Source organism: Nymphalis io, chromosome 5 (assembly GCF_905147045.1).
Source record: "Nymphalis io chromosome 5, ilAglIoxx1.1, whole genome shotgun sequence".
Classification (NCBI taxonomy): Eukaryota; Metazoa; Arthropoda; class Insecta; order Lepidoptera; family Nymphalidae; genus Nymphalis; species Nymphalis io.
The window spans coordinates 2,063,726-2,087,705 of record NC_065892.1 but is presented as its reverse complement, the minus strand read 5'-3'; the positions used below and the strand labels follow the sequence as shown (position 1 = coordinate 2,087,705).

The window sequence follows — 23,980 nt, the reverse complement described above, 5'->3', positions numbered from 1 at the left end:
TTTGGGATGTCAAAAACAATAACAAATATGGAGTAATAGATAAAACTATAAAATTTTACATATTCCATGCGATTTTCTAATAGTTCTGTTATATTATGCACCATAAACAGTTCCTGATTAATGTATCTTAATTTATAATGCAACACTATTCCACTTGACTACTTATATCCACTTCAAATTTCGAACTTTTTAAACACTTCGCCAATATAATGAAAATCATAGATTATTTACCTCTAATGATCTCGACCAACGAAATTTTATCAATTTAATGTCATAATTATTTAAATATATCGTCGCAAGTAGATATAACACAAAAAGTAATTACGGAATCATAATGATTACGTTAAATTAATTAAAACAAAACATTATCTGGGAAAACCATTTATTATAAGATAGATTATTACACTTCATGTCAGTCTGGTATAAAGAACACAAGTGACTGATATCATTTATCTATTTAAAGTAAACTTTTATATTATCTACTTTGGTTCGCAGTTCGTGTGAAGACTCCTTTGATAAATCTTGAGCGTAGGTTTGGTAAATGGCCTTTAACTGATTTAATTCGTCTGTCTTTTTAAGTTCTGCAGGAAAAGAAAATAAACATTAACAATATGATGTCGGCAATACAATAAAGTATATTATAAGACAGCAGGAAAGTTCGTCCCAATTTTCATTAAGCTTTAAGCACTATACAACTAATTTTTTATATAAATATAAAATTTTAGTATCGAAAAAATTATTTGTAATTTTGAGAATTCAACAAGCTTAGACTCAAATGAATGTTATTAAATTACGGAATTGGTACAATTTTAAAGTAAATGTTTAGTATCATGAAATATAATAATTAATTTAGAAAATACATCCAACCAAAAGTTATTTAGCAGGAACATTCTGGACATCCAAATAATAATATTCAAACGTTTGAGGAGTTTACAATACCTTGTAATTGTTTTATTAATATTTCCATTAAATTAAGTGCATCTCTTCTATGTCGCACTTGATTGTTATTCTCTGAAAAATGAAAAATAATAATAATAAGGAACTTTATTCACCAAAAAAAAAGACAAAATTAGGGTACAAAGCAATTGAAAAAGATTTAACAATGTTATTCTGACAATTTTGTGAAAAGAACGTAGCCTCAGCTAAGCTGCTTATACAAACATATGATTTGATGCAGTAAAAGGTAATATTCATACAGTAAATTTTAAAGCAAGATAAAATTACTTAAATATATATATATAATACTGATAATTCACGTTATTTAAACATGAAATAATAAAAATTGATAATTAAAATATTACTTACTAAGTGTATACTCTATAATGTTAGCAACATGATCGGTAACAGCGCTGATTGCTTTATCCCGGTTGGACAAGGACACGTTGTCCGTCTCCATCGGTTCGCCCGCAGCGCTCAATATCGCGAGTCGCTCCACCACGCTCGCGATGGACGCTAACATCGCTAGTTGCGTGGACCGAGTGCTCGTTGGGTAAGATTTTGAACAATGCTCAAAGAATAAATCTTGATACTTTTCTGAAATTTATATAAAATTTGCTTATTTTTGGTAATAAAAGTTTATACGACGATTTTTATTGTAATTATCATTTTTGATTAATTCATTCACCTTGCGTTTGTGGATCTTTCGGCCAAGCCTTTCCTAATAAATCATAAGCGGCTTCCTTCAAAGCCGTTAGTTCTTCTCGTCTCTTTTTCAGTCCTTCATTACCCTCTTCGTCCGACTCTTTATCCAACGAGTGTTCATCCTAAAAACAATCATCTAAATTTAACTTATAATGAAACTTGACTACTACCAAAGTGACCAAGTAACAAAAAGAAAAATCCCGTTGACATAAGCCGTTACACTACTTGTAACAAATAAATGATTGATGTATTTATTTTAAATGTATGTATAATAAATTCACATCCAAACACACAAATATATACAAATACACTTAAATTAAATAAAACAGTCATTAATCGATTACACAAGACCGATAACGCACACGTCAAAGATAACGATCGTGCACGAGGCCGGGAAGCACACAGGTATGAATGCTCGCACCTTGGAGAGGATGAGCTTGACGATGTCGTAGAGCTGGTGGAAGCTGTGCGGCGGCGCGTGCGGCAGCGTGCGCGCCAGCGCGGCCAGCGCGTGTCGGCGGTGCGCGGCCGAGCGCTTGCGGCTCTCCGCCACCAGCGCCTCCACGCACGCCGTGCCCAGCGCGCCCGCCGGCGCCGCGCCGCCCGACACCCTGCACACGTTTAAAACGATGATTGACCATTTTCTTACTTAATTAAAAAAGATGCTAAATCTTAATCTAAACATTGAGATTGTCTTTTAAGTTTAATTTACAATAATAATAACTTGAATTGATAAATTAATTCGTAGGTAATTGAGGCTCAAGAACGACAATACCTGGATAATTTTACAATAAATCTATAATGATCTAATGAAAACAACTCACGCGCAAAGGTCTGCTAACGCTTCTAAAAGGTGATATTTGCCGTCGAACGTCTTTCCTTGGATTGCAGCGAGAACGGAACGAATAAACGGCTCCCTCTCTTCCCCTAGGTCGCCGGACAGCTCCTTGCATATTGTAGATATTGCTTTAGCCGCCTAAAAGATATAAATACAGATTTATATAATCGTACTAATATGACACCAGTGATATAATGAAAAGATAGAATGGAATAAGCTCCAAACCTTCTCCTTAAAAAAGATGAGGAGACCTTTAACCCAGCAGTGGGACATTCACAGGCTGTTACGGATATAATGAATACCGAAAATACGTCAATTAATAAATTTCAATCAGTAGAATTGTAGAGTGGGGAATTAATTAACGGTTTGTGTTATAATTGAATTCAGTGAAACAACAAACGTGTTTTTTTTTTCGTCGGTATTGAATGGTTAGAAGAATATTGTATTGTTCTTGTTAGGCGCTGCGGACCCATTGTGACGTGACTCTATGTCATGTAGTAGTAGTATTGATCGTTATTTCGGCTGACCCTAACGCCGAGCCGTCACCTCCGTGCTGTGAGTCGTGAGCGTAGCTCGCCTGTATCTTTGTGATGTAGTAGATATGTATGCTTGGGTGCGTGCTTACAATAATGTGTAATGGACTAAATATACTCAGTATTCGATCATCATTACAGATGTTTTATTGTGTCTAAGTCCCGTCCTTATATCTTGACGCACGACGGACTCATGTCCGCCCAGACTCCCCGCCGGCAGCTCCGTGCCGCGTGCCGTGGGCGCTCACCTGTATCTTGTCGCTCCAGGCGGGCGCGGCGAGCGCGCGCTCGAGGGCGCGGCGCAGCGCGGGCAGGTGTCGGCGCACGACGGACTATGTCCGCCCAGACTCCCCGCCGGCAGCTCCGTGCCGCGTGCCGTGGGCGCTCACCTGTATCTTGTCGCTCCAGGCGGGCGCGGCGAGCGCGCGCTCGAGGGCGCGGCGCAGCGCGGGCAGGTGTCGGCGCACGACGGACTATGTCCGCCCAGACTCCCCGCCGGCAGCTCCGTGCCGCGTGCCGTGGGCGCTCACCTGTATCTTGTCGCTCCAGGCGGGCGCGGCGCAGCGCGGGCAGGTGTCGGCGCACGACGGACTATGTCCGCCCAGACTCCCCGCCGGCAGCTCCGTGCCGCGTGCCGTGGGCGCTCACCTGTATCTTGTCGCTCCAGGCGGGCGCGGCGAGCGCGCGCTCGAGGGCGCGGCGCAGCGCGGGCAGGTGTCGGCGCACGACGGACTATGTCCGCCCAGACTCCCCGCCGGCAGCTCCGTGCCGCGTGCCGTGGGCGCTCACCTGTATCTTGTCGCTCCAGGCGGGCGCGGCGAGCGCGGGCAGGTGTCGGCGCACGACGGACTATGTCCGCCCAGACTCCCCGCCGGCAGCTCCGTGCCGCGTGCCGTGGGCGCTCACCTGTATCTTGTCGCTCCAGGCGGGCGCGGCGCAGCGCGGGCAGGTGTCGGCGCACGACGGACTATGTCCGCCCAGACTCCCCGCCGGCAGCGCCGTGCCGCGTGCCGTGGGCGCTCACCTGTATCTTGTCGCTCCAGGCGGGCGCGGCGCAGCGCGGGCAGGTGTCGGCGCACGACGGACTATGTCCGCCCAGACTCCCCGCCGGCAGCTCCGTGCCGCGTGCCGTGGGCGCTCACCTGTATCTTGTCGCTCCAGGCGGGCGCGGCGAGCGCGCGCTCGAGGGCGCGGCGCAGCGCGGGCAGGTGTCGGCGCACGACGGACTATGTCCGCCCAGACTCCCCGCCGGCAGCTCCGTGCCGCGTGCCGTGGGCGCTCACCTGTATCTTGTCGCTCCAGGCGGGCGCGGCGAGCGCGGGCAGGTGTCGGCGCACGACGGACTATGTCCGCCCAGACTCCCCGCCGGCAGCTCCGTGCCGCGTGCCGTGGGCGCTCACCTGTATCTTGTCGCTCCAGGCGGGCGCGGCGCAGCGCGGGCAGGTGTCGGCGCACGACGGACTATGTCCGCCCAGACTCCCCGCCGGCAGCTCCGTGCCGCGTGCCGTGGGCGCTCACCTGTATCTTGTCGCTCCAGGCGGGCGCGGCGAGCGCGGGCAGGTGTCGGCGCACGACGGACTATGTCCGCCCAGACTCCCCGCCGGCAGCTCCGTGCCGCGTGCCGTGGGCGCTCACCTGTATCTTGTCGCTCCAGGCGGGCGCGGCGCAGCGCGGGCAGGTGTCGGCGCACGACGGACTATGTCCGCCCAGACTCCCCGCCGGCAGCTCCGTGCCGCGTGCCGTGGGCGCTCACCTGTATCTTGTCGCTCCAGGCGGGCGCGGCGCAGCGCGGGCAGGTGTCGGCGCACGACGGACTATGTCCGCCCAGACTCCCCGCCGGCAGCTCCGTGCCGCGTGCCGTGGGCGCTCACCTGTATCTTGTCGCTCCAGGCGGGCGCGGCGAGCGCGCGCTCGAGGGCGCGGCGCAGCGCGGGCAGGTGTCGGCGCACGCCCGCGGCGCGCGACGGGCTCATGTCGGACCACAGCTCCTCGAACGTCTCCGCCGACGACGACTCTGTGGCAGTGGTATCCCATTATCTGACGTTATTGAGTTCTTAAGATACGTTGCCCTGAGATCAGACATAGGTCGCCGCAAAAAAAAACAATATCGATATGTTTGTAACTTATTTCGGCCGAATGGCGATTTAAAGTTATTTCCTTTCCAGTGACGATATATTTCATTCACTCATTCGCAATTTGTTTTATTTAATGTATTTTAAAACTCACCACCGTCTTTGGGAGCGTGCATCGCTAAGAAGACAACGGGCGCCAAAATCTCCTCGTTATCTTTTATGTGTTCTATCTTAGCTTTCGCCACAGACTTCAGAGTGAGCGCGATGGCGGATCTCGACGCTTCGTCCTCCTTTGTTTCGAATAGATTTACCAATTTTTTCATTAATTTCTCTATGGATTGAGGCTGCAACATTTGAAACATATCTTAGTCTACATTAGTGGTTATGTTATGTTACTCAAGATGCTTAATGAATTATATTAGCATGACAAAAAAACAATCTTCAAATAATGTGCACAAAAGTTTTAGTTTTCATAAGATAAAAGACATGTTTAAAAACAAGCAACAATTATTTACCTTCGCATAAGCGGATACTTGTCCCAAAGCTTCGGCATAATTTTTTCTAATGGTTGCGTTTCTATCGAAGATTCCGTTCAATAGACTGGTCATGATTTTCCCTGCCACGGGCTCGAGGTCCGTCCTCAGGTAGTGCGCGGCCAGCACCAGGAAATGTGCGCACGACACTCTCGTGCCTAGTTGAGGAGACTTTAATAGTTCTAGTATTTTCGGTAACATCTCCTTCAAGATTTCTATGTTTATATACGGCATACACTGTAAATATAAAGAAATAGAGAAAAATAGTTTTTTTTTCTTACGGTCGTTTGTTTTTATGTTATCCTATAATCGTTTTTATTAATAATTGTTATTTGTTCTTAGTTTAATTTGCCTGTCTCCGCTGATAGCATTTATCACAAATAAAGAAATTATACGTCTACATTTTTTTATCATTCTTACTAAAACTTAACTGTTATCCATACTTAGTGTATGGAAAATATATGTGGACAGAGTTCGTGTCCGACCTTAACGATGGTGTCGGTGGTGTAGTGGTGGCGGGCGGCGTTGGCGCGCATGTCGTCCAGCATCTCGCGCGAGCCGCTGTCGGCCAGCGCCGTGCTGAGGTAGGACAGCTTGGCGGACTCCAGCTCGCCCGCCGCGCCGGCCAGCGCCGGTACCAGTCGCGGCAAAAACGGCGCCAGGCTGCTGCCCGCCGCCGTCACCAGCTTCGACACCGTTTGTAAGCTGCGATATATTGTACTTTAATGTTTGACTTTGCGGTCATACGCGAATAGTTTGCAAAAGTAAACTAATAAAGAGTAAATAGAACTGTAATTTAAAGCATGTATAATACAGAACTTCAGTTTGATTTCACCTTGTTAGCAAGGTATTAACACCAAAATAACATTCGCCTTAAGATTATCTTGACAAGATCGCTTTTCATCGTAGTAGCTTTTTCCTTGGAAAATTCAGTGTCGTAAGTAGTTTTACTGGTGGTAGGGCTTTGTGCAAGCTCGTCTGGGTAGGTACCACCCACTCATCAGATATTCTACCGCAAAACAGCAATACTTGATATTGTTGTGTTCCGGTTTGAAGGGTGAGTGAGCCAGTGTAATTACAGGCACAAGGGACATAAAATCTTAGTTCCCAAGGTTGGTGGCGCATTGGCTATAAGCGATGGTTGACATTTCTTACAATGCCAATGTCTAAGGGCGTTTGGTGACCACTTACCATCAGCTGGCCCATATGCTCGTCCACCTTCCTATTCTATAAAAAAAAAAAAAAAGTAGTCTTATCGCGAGCCCAAATGAAAAAAAAAATCTTTACTTATTATGAAAACGAACATGAACGCGAGCATTGGACTAATGATTAAAAAGACTATCGAGTTAAAAATGTTACTAAAGACTGGTTTCGCGTCGCTCACTACAATAGCGTGAAATATCAATCATTTAAACAGTTACAAAATAAAATTAATAATAATCACACGCATCGTTTAATTCAAACATCGTTAACAAAGTGAACTTTATTGCATACATCATATGGTCCTTCGAGCCGGATTTTAAAAAACGGGAATAAATAGATTACATCGATAAGAAATGATCGCCGGTCGGGTTATTTATGCATTTAATATGTTTAAAGAGTTTTTATTAATTCATTACAAATTACGAAGATTACTTTATTGCTGTGAATTTTTTAATAAAAAACAAGTTAAAATGTTTTAAGAACACAGTCAATTTATTACAAAACATTACGCAATGCAATGAAATAAATACGTACACAAGTTAAATACTGTAATCTTCATGATTAAAGGGCGCTATTTTATATTAATGAACATAGCAGATCCAAGTTACAAGTCCACAAGTAGTACTCACCTAACACTCCTGACCTCTTGAACGAGGTTCGTGATTCCTGTGTCCAGTAGCACGGGCAATATAACCGACACTATCTCCTTGCCGTCCTTACCCTGGTTCACATCTGACGCTTGAATACATAACTGCGGACAAACATATTTATTATTTTCAATTGAACGCACGCACTTTCTTTCATGTCAATTTTGTGTCCCATATATTTTTTTATTTCTCTTACTTTTTTAGTTTAATTTATTAAAAGAAATAATATATTTTTATAACTTTGTAACCTGTATTTTTATACTATATATTATAACTTATGTAACAATATGGGCCACTCTTATAGGCTGACATAAAAATCTTCATTCATCCATTCATTCTCTACTTCAGTGTGCGGGCCCGACCTTGGACAGCACGCTGGCGGCGGCGGCGGCGGCGAGGCGCGTGCCCTCGTGCACGTCGTCCATCACGCGGAACAGCTGCGTCCACACACTCGCCAGCTGCGGCAGCGACGCCTGCAGGCTCTGCGCGCCTCTGTGACCACATTCAAACTAAAATATACCATCACTCAAAATACACTTTTACAATTACTGAATCGGTTAAAATTGATTTTGATTAAAATAATTTTTCAGTCGCTGACCTCAATAGATCAGAGAGTGCGTTGCAACACGACATCCTCACGCGCCACTGGTTCGACGTGAGGTTGGTCACCAGGTCGCTCAGGATCTCCTTGTGATACTTGTGTACCTATAAAGTATCTCGTTTAATTAATGAACTTTGAAAAGAAAAACGCGTAAATAATATTTTTAATCAAAATATTTAATCATCCGAGTCGAGTTTTTAAATATTTATGGGCTGTGCCAATAATATGATTGTATTTAAGTGGTATATCAAATAGCATGTACGGACCACTAAAATCCCGTGGGAGGAAGGAAATTAGGAAGTAATACTTGTACCACAGTTAATGTCTCTTATCAATAATAATCATTACATAAGAAGTCAATTTCTAACTATAAAGTCACTTAAATGTTAACTTTCTAACTATTATTAATAAAACGTAGTTATATGATGCGAAATCAAACTAGCAAAACGATCCAATCATCTAAAGTCCAATCCGATTGCAAGACAAGAAGTAATCAATGAACTTCGACTTGAATTACTTCCAAAAACTAACAACCGAGTTTCTTAAGAAAGATTTTTTTTCGTAAAGTAACGAATACTAGATTATATTTTATTTGCACTATTATTATTAATCTTCTTCGTCTCTTGTCACCGGAATGGCTGCGTGCCGGCGTGTCGGGGGAGGGGTATAGCTCACGGTGCGCTGCGTGTCGGGCACGAGCGCGTGCCAGATGGCGGCCATGGAGGCCTGGATGCGCGGCGTGGGGTCGAAGCGGTACCGGTACAGGCGCGGCACGATGCGCGCCGCGTGCGCGCCCAGCGACGCGCCCGCCTGCGCCGCGATCGACTGGAACCCGAACGCCGCGCCTGCGCACACACGCACACTCACTCCCTGGCCGACGCTCTCAGCGGCGGCGCGGACTTATTCGCCCGTACCGAGGAAAGCATTTCTGCACCTGATCTCCCATCGTATCTGATTTTAATTCAAAGTACAAAAGGAAGGAAGCCTTTTATATTAAAAAAAAAAACATTATAACAAAAGTTAAGCTTGCTATCTAGTTCCCCGATTTCTTATTCCCTTAGAAATCATGTAAGTAATATTATACGTTACCCCTTTTTGAGTTCCATACTGAATTGTGATGAGCCAAATGCATGAATTTGTAAAGAAGATCTGGCTGATTCAAATCCGAAGCGAGCGAACAGATTTCTTTGTACGTCGACAGATTTCCACTAAAAAATACAAAAAAATAGAAATCAATTTATAGTCATAATATTACTGAACTAGCCATACGAAACTTTTAGATTTCGTTATTTAAAAGGAGTTCACTTTGTGTCAATCTTTTTAACAATAAGGTGATGAACAAAGATGTTGTCATCACATATATCGAGCTAAAATATATTACTCGCTCGTACTGAATACTGCACGAACAATCTTTTTTTGTATGCATTTCTTCAAATGTCGCATAACATTGTTCAAACTACTAATACTACTTTTTAAAACAGACTAATTATATAATGTGGGTTTTTTTATTTTAATAAGGTTCAATAATTGACTAGCCCGTTGGCGCGGTTAGCATTGACCCTGCTTTAAACTCCGGAGTTGCGATTTCGATTCCAGCCCCGAGTATTACGTATATAAGTATGTATTACGTATATTTTACATTTATTTTAGTCTGTTGTTACCGTTATATCATTATTTTTCCTAACTTAAGAACAGACGACAGTGTGTGTTTAAAAAAATACTGTCTCCTTTATATATTTTATTTTATTTTTTATTATATTTGGGAAACACACAGTATACACCACATTTACACACAACAAATTAACTCGTTCACACACCAATCAAGTTTCCACTTAAAACTAATTCATGTATGACAGTAAACAAGCAATTTTGTAAATTATAAATAATGATTATGAAGATTTAAACAGTTAACAACAGCAAAACAATAATATATAATAAAAATTAAATAGATAAAATAAAAACATTGACTAAGTTAATAAATGCACACAAACTCTTTTTTTAAATATATTGAGCGTACAGGAAAACATGTCCAAGTCAATAAACTTCCTATTGTAGCTCTTACAAGAACGATATATAAATTCATTTTGAGCATAATTGGTTCGAGTGGAGGGTAAGTGGAATAAAGCACTATTGCGTGTGTTCACTTTTTTACATCTAAAGTAAATTTTGCTTAAAAGATATGGACTATCATTCAAGTTATGAATTATTTTAAATAAAAAACTTTGATCTCGCATTGTACGACGATCCAGTAAGGAAATCATTTTAGGTGGATTACGATTCAGAGTGAAACATTTAGAATTAAGATATTTAACAAATTTATGTTGAATTTTTTCTATTGTATCAATATGTTTTATATTGTGGATTCCAGACTACAGAACCATATTCCAGCAATGAACGGACAAAGCAATTATATAAAAGGACAAAGGTTGTGTAATTTTTAAAATCTTTACTAACCCTGAGTATAAAGCCAAGCATTCGAAATGCCTTGGCAACTATATAACCTATATGGAATTTAAATGTTAATTTGCTGTCTAGGTATATCCCCAAGTCTCTCACCTCAGTTACTCGGGTAATATTATCATTATTCAGTTTATAATTAAAAGTTATTGGATTTGACTTACGTGTAAAAGAAATAATGCAACATTTCTTAATATTTAAGTTCAGTGAGTTTTCGTTACAATAGTTACACAACTTATGTAGATCATTTTGCAAAAGGCTGCAATCTGAAGGATTAGCAATAACTTTAAAGATTTTCATATCATCGGCATACAACAGTATAGATGTATGATCAAAAATTTTATGAATATCATTTACAAAAATATTAAACAATAACGGACCGAGGTGAGAGCCCTGAGGTACACCAGAAGAAACTGGAACAAAAGAGGAACAAAAGCCCTTGATCGTCACCGCTTGACTTCTGTTGCGAAGGTATGAGGACAACCAACGAAGCAGGTCGCCATGTATACCAACTTGCTCTAGTTTATGCAATAAGATTGTATGAGATATTTTGTCAAAAGCCTTAGAGTAGTCAGTATACACAAAGTCAACCTGATAGCCCCTATCCATAGCCATGGCAACATGATGTGTCAACTCACATACATTTGTCTCAGTAGATCTGCTATTCACAAAACCATGTTGTTCATCAATCAATGTACCCCTCACGAAGGGAAAGATGCTGTCATAGGTAATTTTCTCAAACAATTTTGCAATTGTGCACAATTTGGATATTGGCCTATAGTTCTGAACGTTATGTTTATCTCCAGATTTATAGATGGGAATAACGTATGATCTCTTCCATATTTCCGGAATTTCACCGCTACGTAGTGATTTTTTAAACAGAATAAAAATTGGATAAGCAATGATCTGTAACAAAGTTTCAGAAATATAGGTGGGATTTCATCATATATATCCTTTATTAAGATCCAACCTTTGCAGATACTTTTCAACAGTGGCTACAGACAGTTCTATATTTCCAATATCCAAATTACTATTGCTACCAGAAGAACATTTAAGTGTTCGAGAGGCGGCTGGCTTTTCATAAACGGATTGAAAATAATCATTAAAAAGTGAGCATACATCTCTCCCCTCGCAAGCAGTACGATTCATTAAAAATATATTATTGGGTGGACCAAAAGATGATTTCTTAGATTCTACAAATGACCAAAAAAACATTACTATTACTGCGTATTTTTAACTCAGCTTTATAAATATAATAATCATAACATCTGATTTGCTCTAATTTTTGGCGGTCTCTTAATATACTAAATGAGTCGCAGTCAGCTAACCTTTTATATATCTTCCATTTTCGATGATATTTCAATTTTTCTGAAATGATTTTTATCAAGGCCCTCGAGTACCTACACGGGTAGTTTTCGACATACTTAATAACTTTGACGCCGACATGATTAGAAATTATCGAATTGATAACATTATAGAATGTGTCAACTGCATGAGAAATTTCACATTCATGAAGTATATCATACCAATCCACTTGAGCCAAAGCGTCATTGATAGCATCGTAGTTAGCATATAATATAAAGGACAGATAGCTTTATATAATATATATTATATTAATGAATTCAATACCCAGTGGGAGCTTTCCCTAATTGTCCTTCTTCAAATAACTTTGTGTCCTCTGTGACCTGCGAGACAGCTCTTTTACCACTGGTGAGCTGGTCTATGATTTCTGCAACTAGCGCTTTCTTTTGAGTTTCATCCGAATTCTGGTAGACGAGACTCAGACCTTTGCTCGCAACATCTTGGACTATATCTGTAACATTATATTATTTAAAAAAATTAAAACATATTCCATATTCAAACTTTCTTTTTTCTGTATAAAAAAAAACGGTTCACAATATTTTATTAAATCTAACGCCTTACCGCTGTTCTCTGATAGGAAATCCATGAAAATCTCCTGCATTTTTTGTAAAGAATTCTTTATGGGCTCTCGCTCGGGACAACTCTTCAACAGAGCCAGTAACCAAATGCTGGTTGCCTACAACAATTAAATAGCAGGTTTATGGCAATTCGATGGCATACAAAAAAGGTGGGTCAAATTACCTTTTCAATATTTACTTTTAGTTCATAAAGCTCCCACCATGAACATTTTTAAATCCAGCATACAAATTTTATAAGCTCAGTAACAACATCACATCATGAACATCCGCGATAATGGCAGACTTTATATATGTATTTAAATCAATTTGAGCGACGAGAAAAGTTCCATTTTGGGTAAATACCATCTTTACTAATAATATATGTAGCCCAAACTGGTAGTTTTGTTCAAAAACCAAGATTATTATTACTTTACTCTACTTAACTCACTTTAGATAAAAGCAATCACCACAAGCAAACAACACAGACATACTAAACTTGCCAAAAAAACACTGATCTTCTACCAGGTCCTACTCAAGTCTATTTACGATTGTAATACTTCTAATTTAAATAAATATTTTGTGTTCGACTTACCTGTCTGGAATGCGGATGCGGTTGCCTGCCAATAGTGAACAATTCGAGGAGCAACCACTTCAAAAGCTCATCATTCTCTTTCAACGCATCAAAATCTTTAATTTTTGCTTCACCCTATACGAAAATAAAAATTAAGATCACTTTCATAAATACTTAAATAATTATAAAACATAATGAATAATATATTACCTCTTTTGGCAATTCGGTCCACAGATCTCTATTCTCGTTTGAGTTAACGCCTTCGACGCATAATACTAACGATTCGCCTATTTGTAGATGTATTTCGAATTCCTTACTCTGAAATATGGTTAAAAATTTTCACGATTGATCTGTATTTTTTTTTATTACTAACCACATAGTAAAACTGATTTATTTTATACAAGCAACTACGAGAGTTTCTTCTCAAAAACGCTTTGTTGCAAAGCTCACTTTAATAAAATACATTTGATTTGACCGCTAAGCGGCTGAATTTGAAAAACATCATCAAAATAAGTAAAATCTTCAATATCACTTCAGCACTGGCAATACACAATAAGGAACGTCAAATAATACTCACATCTTTGGCCATTTGCAAAAATCCTTGAACAATTTGTTTTGCGAACGGTAACCTCTCGCCGCAGCACATCAATCCAAGTGAAGAGAGTGATCTCTCTTTGACTTTCGAAGGTAATTTCGCGTTCTCAACGATCCTGAACAGTCTGTCGGCCGCTGAGAACTTTGTTACTTCATCGTCGAGCATTGTTGTATTACTTCGGTCAATTTTAAACGGATTATCCGATTGTAGGAGAGATTCTTGCTTCGACGAAATGTTGGGGAGAGGTAAAGCACTGCAGCGGACCAATATAGATATCGCAGTGCACGATGTACTTACTAGAAGTGTTTGAGGACTGGATAGGAAATTTACTGAAAAAAAAAATTAAATTATTGTGACATATTTTATTTTTTTATTTATGAGTATTAACTTTTATTTGTCCGACCCAGTATTCGAAAGCGAAACCTCATGATATACAATACAAATTAGCTATAATGATCAACGAGGTAGTCTAATGGAATTATAACTAAATAATAACCAAAATACCAGCTAACAGTAATCCTGAACGAGCAGTTTCTCTCAATTTTATAGGCTTACATTAAAACAAATTTACTGTAATACATTTATAGACAATATTTTATACGAGTACTTCTTACCTAAGCATTTAGCGCCTTCCTTATATGGTTCCCAGTTACTCGGATTGAATCCCTTGCCGCCGAAATTTCCCTTCTTTGACAACACTATACATCTCTCACACAAGTACGTGAATGCGATTAAATAACCACATTGAGATTCCAAATTCTTATTTTTCTGACTTTGCGTTACAAACTCCTTGATCTCGCTTTCTATGGCTGCCTTTGTATTCGTATGTACTGTGATTATGGCGTAGATAGCTGCTGCGTTTTCTCGAATGTCCTCCTTAGTGCTTGTCGTGAAGAGGTTCTTCAGGAAGGGCAAAATATTCGTATATTTCTCTGACATCTTCTTTGGCACACATCCCACAATATCCAAGAAGCAGGTTAGTGCCATGACACCTACAAGTTTTACATTCGTTTAAAATTATACTGACATTGATAATTTTTATAATATTTAAAAAAAATTAATTCAAAATTTAAAAAAAAACCAAGGCTTGGCTGTTCTACGTAAGCAACCACTTATCGGCCCCTTCTCCAAGTAAAAGGATAAGGGCAACCAAATGAAGGTAACGTTTAAATATATTTTGTTGTTATAAATAAAAATAATTTAATATTTCAAAAATGACATATTACAATAAGAAATATATACATTTAATAGTAAATGAAATATCTTAGAATGAACAAAAAAGAAAATTATATTACCTGGACTAGCATTTAAGAGGGAAGTGATCATAGTCAGGTATCTGTCAAGTGATTCCGTTTCAAGCAAGTTCTCTTGGAAATATTTAGCGAGAATCGGCGAAGTAGCGTTGGGATGATTGGAGCAATCCTTTAGGTTAGCGTCGCGGTTTAAACACATTTTCAGGTACCTTAAGATCTTTAAAAAACAAAAAACATATATAATGTACTGAAATGGCATTACATTTTAATTATGTATATAATTCATCTCCTATTTGGTTCTTTTTTTATACAGAATAAGAAGGCGGACGAGCATATGGGCCACCTGATGGTAAGTAGTCACCAACGCCTATAGACATTGGCATTGTAAGAAATGTTAACCATCGCTTACATCACCAATGCGCCACCAATCTTGGAAACTAAGATGTTATGTCCCTTGTGCCTGTAATTACACTGGCTCACTCAACCTTCAAACGGGAACACAACAATGCCAAATACTGCTGTTTTGCGGTAGAATATCTGATGAGTGTGTGGTACCTACCCAGACGAGCTTGCACAAAGCTCTACCACCAGTTCGGTTTGATAAGCTACATATGAATCAGCTTTAATTCGACATGTATGACACAATTTAAAAACCATGCAACGAAGTAAAGCTGCACCACATAACTTTATAACAGGAAAAAAGACCTTGTCCTAGCGTGATATTTTCCGGCTACTACTTTATAACCTTTGAGTAGAAGCTTACGGATATAATTTAACAGTATATCAATTTTATATATATATGTGAATAGCACTGTAAGTACCAACCTCTTGGTATGTTTGCGGATGAAATTGCAACACCTGATTGCTAATAACGAATCTATGTTTAGCATTTGAACCTTTCTTTCTTTTCTGCATCTGATCCCATATGTAATTTACGACATCCTTAAAATTCGGTACTTTGAACTGAACTTCTTTCCTATCCTTGTCTTTCTTAGGGACGTCCTCGTCTATACTCGCTACATTCGTCTCTTTCACTGAGACGTTGTTAACGACGTCCTCTATTTCGTTCAGTCGTGATGTACCATAAAGATATTTCAACGCCTCGGTCGACACGTCGTCTTGACTGGAAAATAATAATAATAATATCCTGGGACATTTTTCACACACGGCCATCTGATCCCAAATTAAGCTTGTACAGAGCTTGTGCTATGGAAACCAGACAACTGATATACTACATATACTACTTTTCTTTTGTAAATACATACTTATATAGAAAATTACACCCAGACTCAGGATAAACAGACATTTTCATGCACACAAATGTCTGTCCTGGGTGGGAATCGAACCCACAACCTTCGGCGTGAAAAGTATCTACCAACCACGCCAACCGACTCGTCATATAAATTTTTTTTAAGTAAATCTTTCAATTCACGTATGTATTTTAGTCTGTTTTAAATGGCGAATAAAAACTTCATTCAAAATAGAAGTCTAGATGGAAAACAGTGACTTCGCTGTTTAAAAAAAAATGAAAATTGTTGAGCGTAATTGAGTAATAAATCTTTATATTCGTTATATGGATATTAATTGAAATTAACATACATGTATGGCCTACAGTAAAAATTGGTATATTATATTTTTAGTACATAGTATATGGTAATAGAGAATTAACCCATAAATCGGAAAGATTGTATTAATTTAAAGACACATTAGTATGTTAGATATACCTGTCTCCGCTGGCCAGGAGTAGAAGGTATCTCGATGGAATATAATCTTGAGGAAAGACAGTCGCTGAATATCTCATAGCAACGTACCGGATCATTGAATCCTCGCTGTGCATGTAGCTGAAATATAAAATATTACATCGTAAACAACAATTTAAGTATAATTTAAAGGTTATCAAAACAAAAAATAACGGAGAGGAAAACGCATTTAGAAATTGATCAAACCGAGAAAAATTTAAAGACATAACAAAAAAACTATTAATAATAAAATTTTAAATATAGTAAACATAAGGTATATTTGACATCTTATTAGGCATCGCATTTACGAAATAATTGAATTTACAAAGAGAGCACTGAACACATGATAATCTTAGGCACGCATCAGTCAGATCATAATATACCTTTTACTTTTTTTATTTCTAATATCAAATTGGAAATATGAAAACCGTATCGTCATGTAACTCACATGACGATACGGTTTTTTATTTTCATGTAATATGTGTTAAAATTACGAATTGTAATCAGAAAATTATAAATATAATCGCTGATATATATATATGATTGTGTATGCGTGTGTGTGCCTGTGTGTCTATGTGTGTGTGTGTATGTGTGGCTGTGTTTGTGTTATAGAAAATTTGCGGGTCTATCTCATGTGTATCGTAATGTTACTCACTGGTCCAGAAGTGCAAATAGAGCAAGGGCTTGTGGCTCATCTAACGGACTGAGCTTGGATTTCTTGCTTTCCGAATTCTCCTCTACGTCCACGTTGTCGCGTTGGGAAGTACTCGCTATTTCCGTAGTATCCATCGGTTCTGATTTATCTGTTGACGTTTTTAAAAAAATATTTATTCACAACAATTAAAACATAAATATTTTAGACACAGTACAGTACAGTAACAGCCTGTTAATGTCCCTGGGCCAAGGCCTCCTCTCCCTTTTTGGGGAGAAAGTTTAGAGCTTATTCCACCACGCTGCTCCAATGCGGGTTGCTAGAATACACATGTGGTAGAATTTCAATGAAATTAGACACATGTAGGTTTCCTTACGATGTTTTCCTTCACCGTCAAGCACGAGATGAATTATAATTAAATATATTTTAGACGCAAACTAAACTTATTATTGATAACAACGACATTAAAAAGCGCAATCATCGGTTCACAGTCCCATTAGCATTTAGTATCCCCTTCCTGTTCAGGTATCTTGCTCATAACGGAAATTTCTCTTAAATAATTTTATGGAGTAATATTTTAATCATAAATTCTTTCAATATTTATCAAAATCATAACATAATATGCGAATATTTAAATTTCTCAAAACTCTACCAAATTTTAATGAATTTCTAGTATAAATTATTGGTGAATAAAGCACAGTGACATTTTGAAGCGTATAAATACAAACCCTCAGTGTTAATCTTATACGCAATGGCCATCTCTAACAAGGCATCCCGAAGGGCGGTTCTCATTTCCGGGACAGCATCCGGAATCTTCTTAACGAGCTCCTCGAATAACGAGAACTGATTGTTAAAACTGCTTGGACATTTCATCGCCAATCTGCCTGTGGTACGAAAGAGTTAAATGAGAAAAAACAAATGCGAACGCATCTCACATACGAAAACTTCTTGCTTCAGAAACTTTTTACATAAACGGTTATATACAAATTCGATTTTTAAATTCATCGCGATCAATCAATTCAGTTTTACATCAATAATTAGAGGTTTTTAGTCTGAGGTCCCATTTTTTATTCCCAGTACATTTCTATTAAAATTTCGTATACAAAAACTAATCGTTGAAATGAAAAGTTAAGTAGCTAATGAAAGCGTACTAATCTTTCAAATAAAGTTAAACTAAGTAACCAAGTAACAATATTTACTTATTTTTTTAATGTTATGAATAGGCAGTTTTATTTAAATTAAAAGTTACATGAGTCATACTAATAACTTAATAAATGATTCATACCTAAGCACATATACGCTTTCGGCTGGTGTTCCACGTGTTCGTCGGATCTTATTAACTTCAGTAACCCTTGAAGGAATACCGTGGATACTTTTTTCATTTGAACTTCGTCACCGCTAATTAAAAACAAATATATTTATTTTATTCATTAACATAATAAAAGGCAACTTTGAGTGAATTTGTATTCCACTAAATATGCACTTCCATAAGGCTATAAAACACACACACGTCCAATACCAATCCAATCTGATACCAAATTAAGCAGAGAGAGCTTGTACTATATAATAATATATAAAGAAAATTTTTCGTTATTAAATAAAAATAGTGCACTAAAATAAATATAAATTTGACTTAAAAAAAACTAACTTATTGATCACATTTAGCAGAAACATCAGCGCCATATTGCGAAGACGGGTATTAGTGTTCGGGTCAAATAAGGATGAGAATACGACCTGCAAAAAAAGAACAATATATTAGTAATTTATTTTTATAATTTAACGCTTGTTTTGTGTGTGCCTGTGTATATTTTATGTTTATATGTGCGTGTACGTGTGCACATACGGGGGCGTGTCAGTATTCGTGTAACAGTGTGTCAGTATTTGTAGAAGTGTGTTTTTTTTAATTAAAAAAAAAAATAATAATAATAATATCCTGGGACATTTTTCACACACGGCCATCTGATCCCAAATTAAGCTTGTACAGAGCTTGTGCTATGGAAACCAGACAAATGATATACTACATATACTACTTTTCTTTTGTAAATACATACTTATATAGATAATTACACCCAGACTCAGGACAAACAGACATGTTCATGCACACAAATGTCTGTCCTGGGTGGGAATCGAACCCACAACCTTCGGCGTGAAAAGTATCTACCAACCACGCCAACCGGCTCGTCAAAAAATATATCAAGACAGTGATAAGAGGAGGTATTATTTTTCTCACTGCACCAATGTGAATGGATCGATACCCATGCAGCTGATCCTTCAGGTTTCCTCACGATGTTTTCTTACACCGCCGAGCACGAGATGAATTATAAACATAAATAAAGAACATGGAAATTCAGCAGTATTTGCCAGGGAATGTACTTCGAGCTTGAATACGCAATCTTCGGTTAAAATTTATGTATTGTACTGTGCGATCTCAGCTAAGGGACAATACACGATATTGAATTATACTAACTTGCACACAGTGAGGAAACATAACAGCGGCGCCAGTTGCCTTATTCAAATATTGAATCAATTTAAGACGCAGTCTCGTGCAGGCTGGAACCTAAAAAAAATAGCAAAAACAACACCTTACAATATTACACAATAAATAACAATTTTTAATTAACCTATTAAATAAAACATTTCTAATAATATCAGTATTGGCATCAAAGTAAAAAGTATTACAATAGATAGAGTAAATTAGAGATTAAAATTGAATTACAAAGAAACAAAGCCGAGATGGCCCAGTGGTAAGAACATGTGAATCTAATCCGATGATCGTGGGTTCAAACCCGGGCAAGCACCACTGAATTTTCATGTGCTTAATTTGTGATTATAATTCATCTCGTGCTTTACGGTGAAGGAAAACATCGTGAGGAAACCTGCATGTGTCTAATTTCACTGAAATTCTGCCACATGTGTATTCCACCAACCCGCATTGGAGCAGCGTGGTGGGATAAGCTCCAAACCTTCTCCTCAAAAAGAGGAGAGGAGGCCTTTAGCCCAGCAGTGGGACATTCACAGACTGTTACGGTTACAAAGAAAAATAAATACATACCTTGCGGTCATCTGGGGGTACTTTCATTCCTCCCCACGTACCCAAGTACAGGGAGTACAACGGTCCCACCACCGAAGGCAACGACCAGTCGACGGAACTGCAAGTTAACAATATTATATTGAGTAACACTATGTAACATTTCTTCTACTTTTTTAAATAAATAAATATATCAATCAGCAAGTCGGCTACTTATTATTCTTTTAAGATTTTTCTAAATCAATATCCTCTTGACAAGCAATCAAACATCGTAAACACTGTAGCCTATTTCAACCACACACACGCACACACACACACAAATAAATAACCTTGACATTGAACTGTCGCGATATCATTGGTCGAGATCTTGTATAGTCTATGATACACATTATGGATTCGCGCAAAAATATCGTTTTCAATATCGGCGAAGTTGTTATCGAAACTTTGGAAGTAAAATTAAACTGGATATAGTAGTAGCTAAGTGGAATAGTGAATTATATTAATTAAGATATATTAATCATGAACTGTTTATGGTGCATAATGTAGCAGAGCTATGGAATATGAAATTCTAAGGTTTGTCTATCTTTACCCCGATTGGAATAGGGTAAGATAATTACTTGGAGATTTAATAATAATTTATACCTGTTTACACGAATGAGAGGACTATTGGCGTGGTTCGCGACACTGAAGCGAGAATCGGCTGCAGCGACGATAAGCGGTACAAGTATATCGTTCATGTTGAATACGTCTTTACTTATGAAATTCACAATTGACAGTTTCATCTGAAATAAATGAGATATGTACTTAATATTAAAAATTACCACAAACTATGATGTAATGGGCGATGTCAGACATGGCAACCGATCTTAAGAGAGATTAACCATTTGCGCAGAACATATTATAGTGCACAAGTTTGTGCACAAACTCAGATGCCTCTCTATTCCGCCCCTCCCATAATCCGATAGGACGGCAAATCGACACGACCGGAAAGAGTTCTGGTGCAAAACTTTTACGTGCTTTCCGATAATCTACATGAAAACCGAATAACTTATTAATGGCCCGTTTTGGAGTTTGAACTCAAGACTTCGGTAACTGCAGTCTTATAGCTAGAGCCACTATACCAACGAGTATATATTTATTTAAAAAAAAAAACACATGTGAATTTGTGAATGTACGAGTGCAATCACCTCCCTTCGACTTTACAAATGGTAACGTTACATAATGAAATAATACAGATCAGTCACCACCTTTTAATGAAAGTGTTGTGCACCTAAAAATAGGTCGAGATGGCCTAGTGGTTAGAACGCGTGAATCTTAACCGATGATTGTGGGTTCAAACCCCGGCAAGCACTTAAAATAAGCTATCTTCTCCTCAAAAGGGAGAGGAAGTCTTAGTTCAGCAGTGGGACATTAACAGGCTGATACTGTTGTGCACCCATTAAGTATTATTATTAATGTGATAGATTTAATTAAAAATACCTCTTCTAGTTGATTGGGGTTAATTTGATTCTTTTCAACGAGTCTCTTATATGACTTGAGACTCATTCCTGGTGGCACTTGAAAGTCACTCTCACCAGGATTGGGCAATGCTCTAGAAATAAAAATGCTTTTGAATATATATACTTTTGTAAACTAAAGATAAGACGGGATGGACAGGTAAATGGGCCACCTGATGGTAAGTGGTCAACACAACCCATAGACATTTTAATTTATACTCAATGATAATATTTAAAAAAAAAACTCAATTTTGTAATATATTATAAATTCTGATGTCAGTACTTACCTATAAGGCAACAAAAGAATATCAGTTGAAAATTTTAAGATCAAGATTGACAATTTAGACTTCTCTTTGAAATTAAGATCCGTTTCCTTTATATTTCCTAACAATGGCATCACCAACATTAAAATACTGTAAGTAAAAAATGTAAGTCATTAAAAAATATAGAAAAAAAAACAATACAAAAAAATACACAATTCCAACCTATCTTGGTGAGCCGCTGGTTTGTTCTCAATTGCCTCGAGTAAGGACGGTGTTAAACTCAGTTGTTTATCTTTAGGTAGTCGTGGAAAACCCATCGTTATGTAGATTATAGAAAAATTCTAAAAAAAATCGTCTATATTATACAAATTAGCCAAAACATGTTTTTACAGTGACAACAAAAATATTTTATTTAATTGTATTCATTTATGTTTTAAATTCAGTGATTTAATATGAATAATTGTGTATATGTAATACGCATATCATTATATTCAAATTAAATGTTCCAAAACTATATCCATATATGAACATTAATATATTTCAACTTATTTTCTTAACAATTCTTTAAAAAATATTTAAAATTGTTTAAAAAGTAACCGTTTACGGAATATATATATAATATATTTACTGGTGGTAGGGCTTTGTGCAAGCTCGTCTGGGTAGGTACCACCCACTCATCAGATATTCTACCGCAAAACAGCAATACTTGATATTGTTGTGTTCCGGTTTGAAGGGTGAGTGAGCCAGTGTAATTACAGGCACAAGGGACATAAAATCTTAGTTCCCAAGGTTGGTGGCGCATTGGCTATAAGCGATGGTTGACATTTCTTAGAATGCCAATGTCTAAGGGCGTTTGGTGACCACTTACCATCAGGTGGCCCATATGCTTATCCACCTTCCTATTCTATAAAAAAAAAAAAAAAATATTACTTTAAGAACTCCAGGTAATTCTTATTAATTACATCTCAATGATTAGTGACTGCGCATATTTTATCATTTAGTGGAGATATAGCCTGAGAATATTGATTACATTTAAATTGAAAATATACTTACAATAATAAAACTATTGGCGGTTGGGTCCCTGTAAAGCTGGAGTAGAGTCTCAACCGGGAGTTGCACTTCATTTCGACATTTAACCCTCTTGTTTACATGAATCAACAATTCCATCACTTTAGTACGTATCTGATAATAAAACCAATAATATATAATTATAATTAATAATTAAACAAAAAAAAATATCTAAATGTAAAATGTTATAGTATTAAAACTTTTTATAAGACCTTAGAAAAATTAAATAAATTAGACCGTTATAGAAAATATTTGACTAACAAACCTGCTCGTGAGGAGACGAAAGTTTCAATATAACAGGAGGAAGAAATCTGTTTAAGCAACTCTCCAGCTGTTCGTCAGTATTAGCATTCCCAAGTCGCAGAAACACTCGATCCAAGAGAACTGGAATAAATAGTTTAAATATAATTCATCTTTTTATAAACTTTTATTTCACTATTAAGTAGAAATGTTAATTTACGAGAATCATTCGAGCATTCATTATTGCTCTCGGATATATCCATTTCAGACATAATTGAACATTAGCAATATAATTTATTCTTTAATATTTTGTATTTGTTCAAAGCGCCTTAGCCGACAAACGAAATAGAATGACATACAAAATATCGCTTGACATTTAACTCTGACAGTTGACACTGACATCGTCTCGTAGACATATGTCTGTCAGTTTCTGTTCTGTCTACGCATCGTCTAACTACACAATTATTTCCTCCTCGAATAAGCAAAGGCATTAGCCATACAGCCAAGTCATTGGATAAGATTTTATATTGCGTTTGAAAATAAAACAGGAATCATACTATTAAATTACGACACGTTATAACAATTTAAAACAGATTTATTGTCAACGTAAAATGTATTTATTCTATTATTT

The 23,980-nt window shown here is 38.0% G+C and overlaps 1 protein-coding gene across 1 annotated transcript; it reads right to left on the bottom strand.

Annotated features, from left to right (window-relative positions):
* Nucleotides 1–376: 376 nt before the first annotated feature.
* On the bottom strand, nt 377–23,690 carry LOC126768465 (proteasome-associated protein ECM29 homolog). Its single transcript, XM_050486588.1, has 37 exons — nt 23,570–23,690; nt 23,375–23,493; nt 23,095–23,223; nt 22,264–22,382; nt 22,066–22,191; nt 21,762–21,873; nt 20,925–21,064; nt 20,307–20,403; nt 19,722–19,811; nt 18,903–18,988; nt 18,540–18,652; nt 17,983–18,138; nt 17,258–17,405; nt 16,588–16,704; nt 15,689–15,986; nt 14,906–15,080; nt 14,225–14,602; nt 13,593–13,939; nt 13,226–13,333; nt 13,037–13,150; nt 12,449–12,563; nt 12,155–12,338; nt 9,158–9,276; nt 8,744–8,913; nt 8,066–8,172; nt 7,830–7,959; nt 7,450–7,571; nt 6,103–6,322; nt 5,600–5,854; nt 5,239–5,428; nt 4,884–5,026; nt 2,466–2,617; nt 2,063–2,252; nt 1,625–1,763; nt 1,306–1,533; nt 940–1,011; nt 377–581 (listed from the first exon to the last, which is right to left on the bottom strand). The coding sequence occupies exons 1-37, from the start codon at nt 23,619–23,621 to the stop codon at nt 454–456; spliced, it is 5,688 nt and encodes a 1,895-aa protein (XP_050342545.1). The 5' UTR covers nt 23,622–23,690; the 3' UTR covers nt 377–453.
* Nucleotides 23,691–23,980: the final 290 nt, after the last annotated feature.

Bases quoted from the DNA above. Each gene is read 5' to 3' on its own strand.
- LOC126768465 (XM_050486588.1), bottom strand. From the start codon at position 23,621: ATGTCTGAAATGGATATATCCGAGAGCAATAATGAATGCTCGAATGAT. The intron at 18,139-18,539 runs GTATGAATCATT...TTCGTACCACAG, and splicing joins GAAAGCGTATATGTGCTTAG to GCAGATTGGCGATGAAATGT. The intron at 5,027-5,238 runs GTGAGTTTTAAA...CCACTGCCACAG, and splicing joins GCACGCTCCCAAAGACGGTG to AGTCGTCGTCGGCGGAGACG.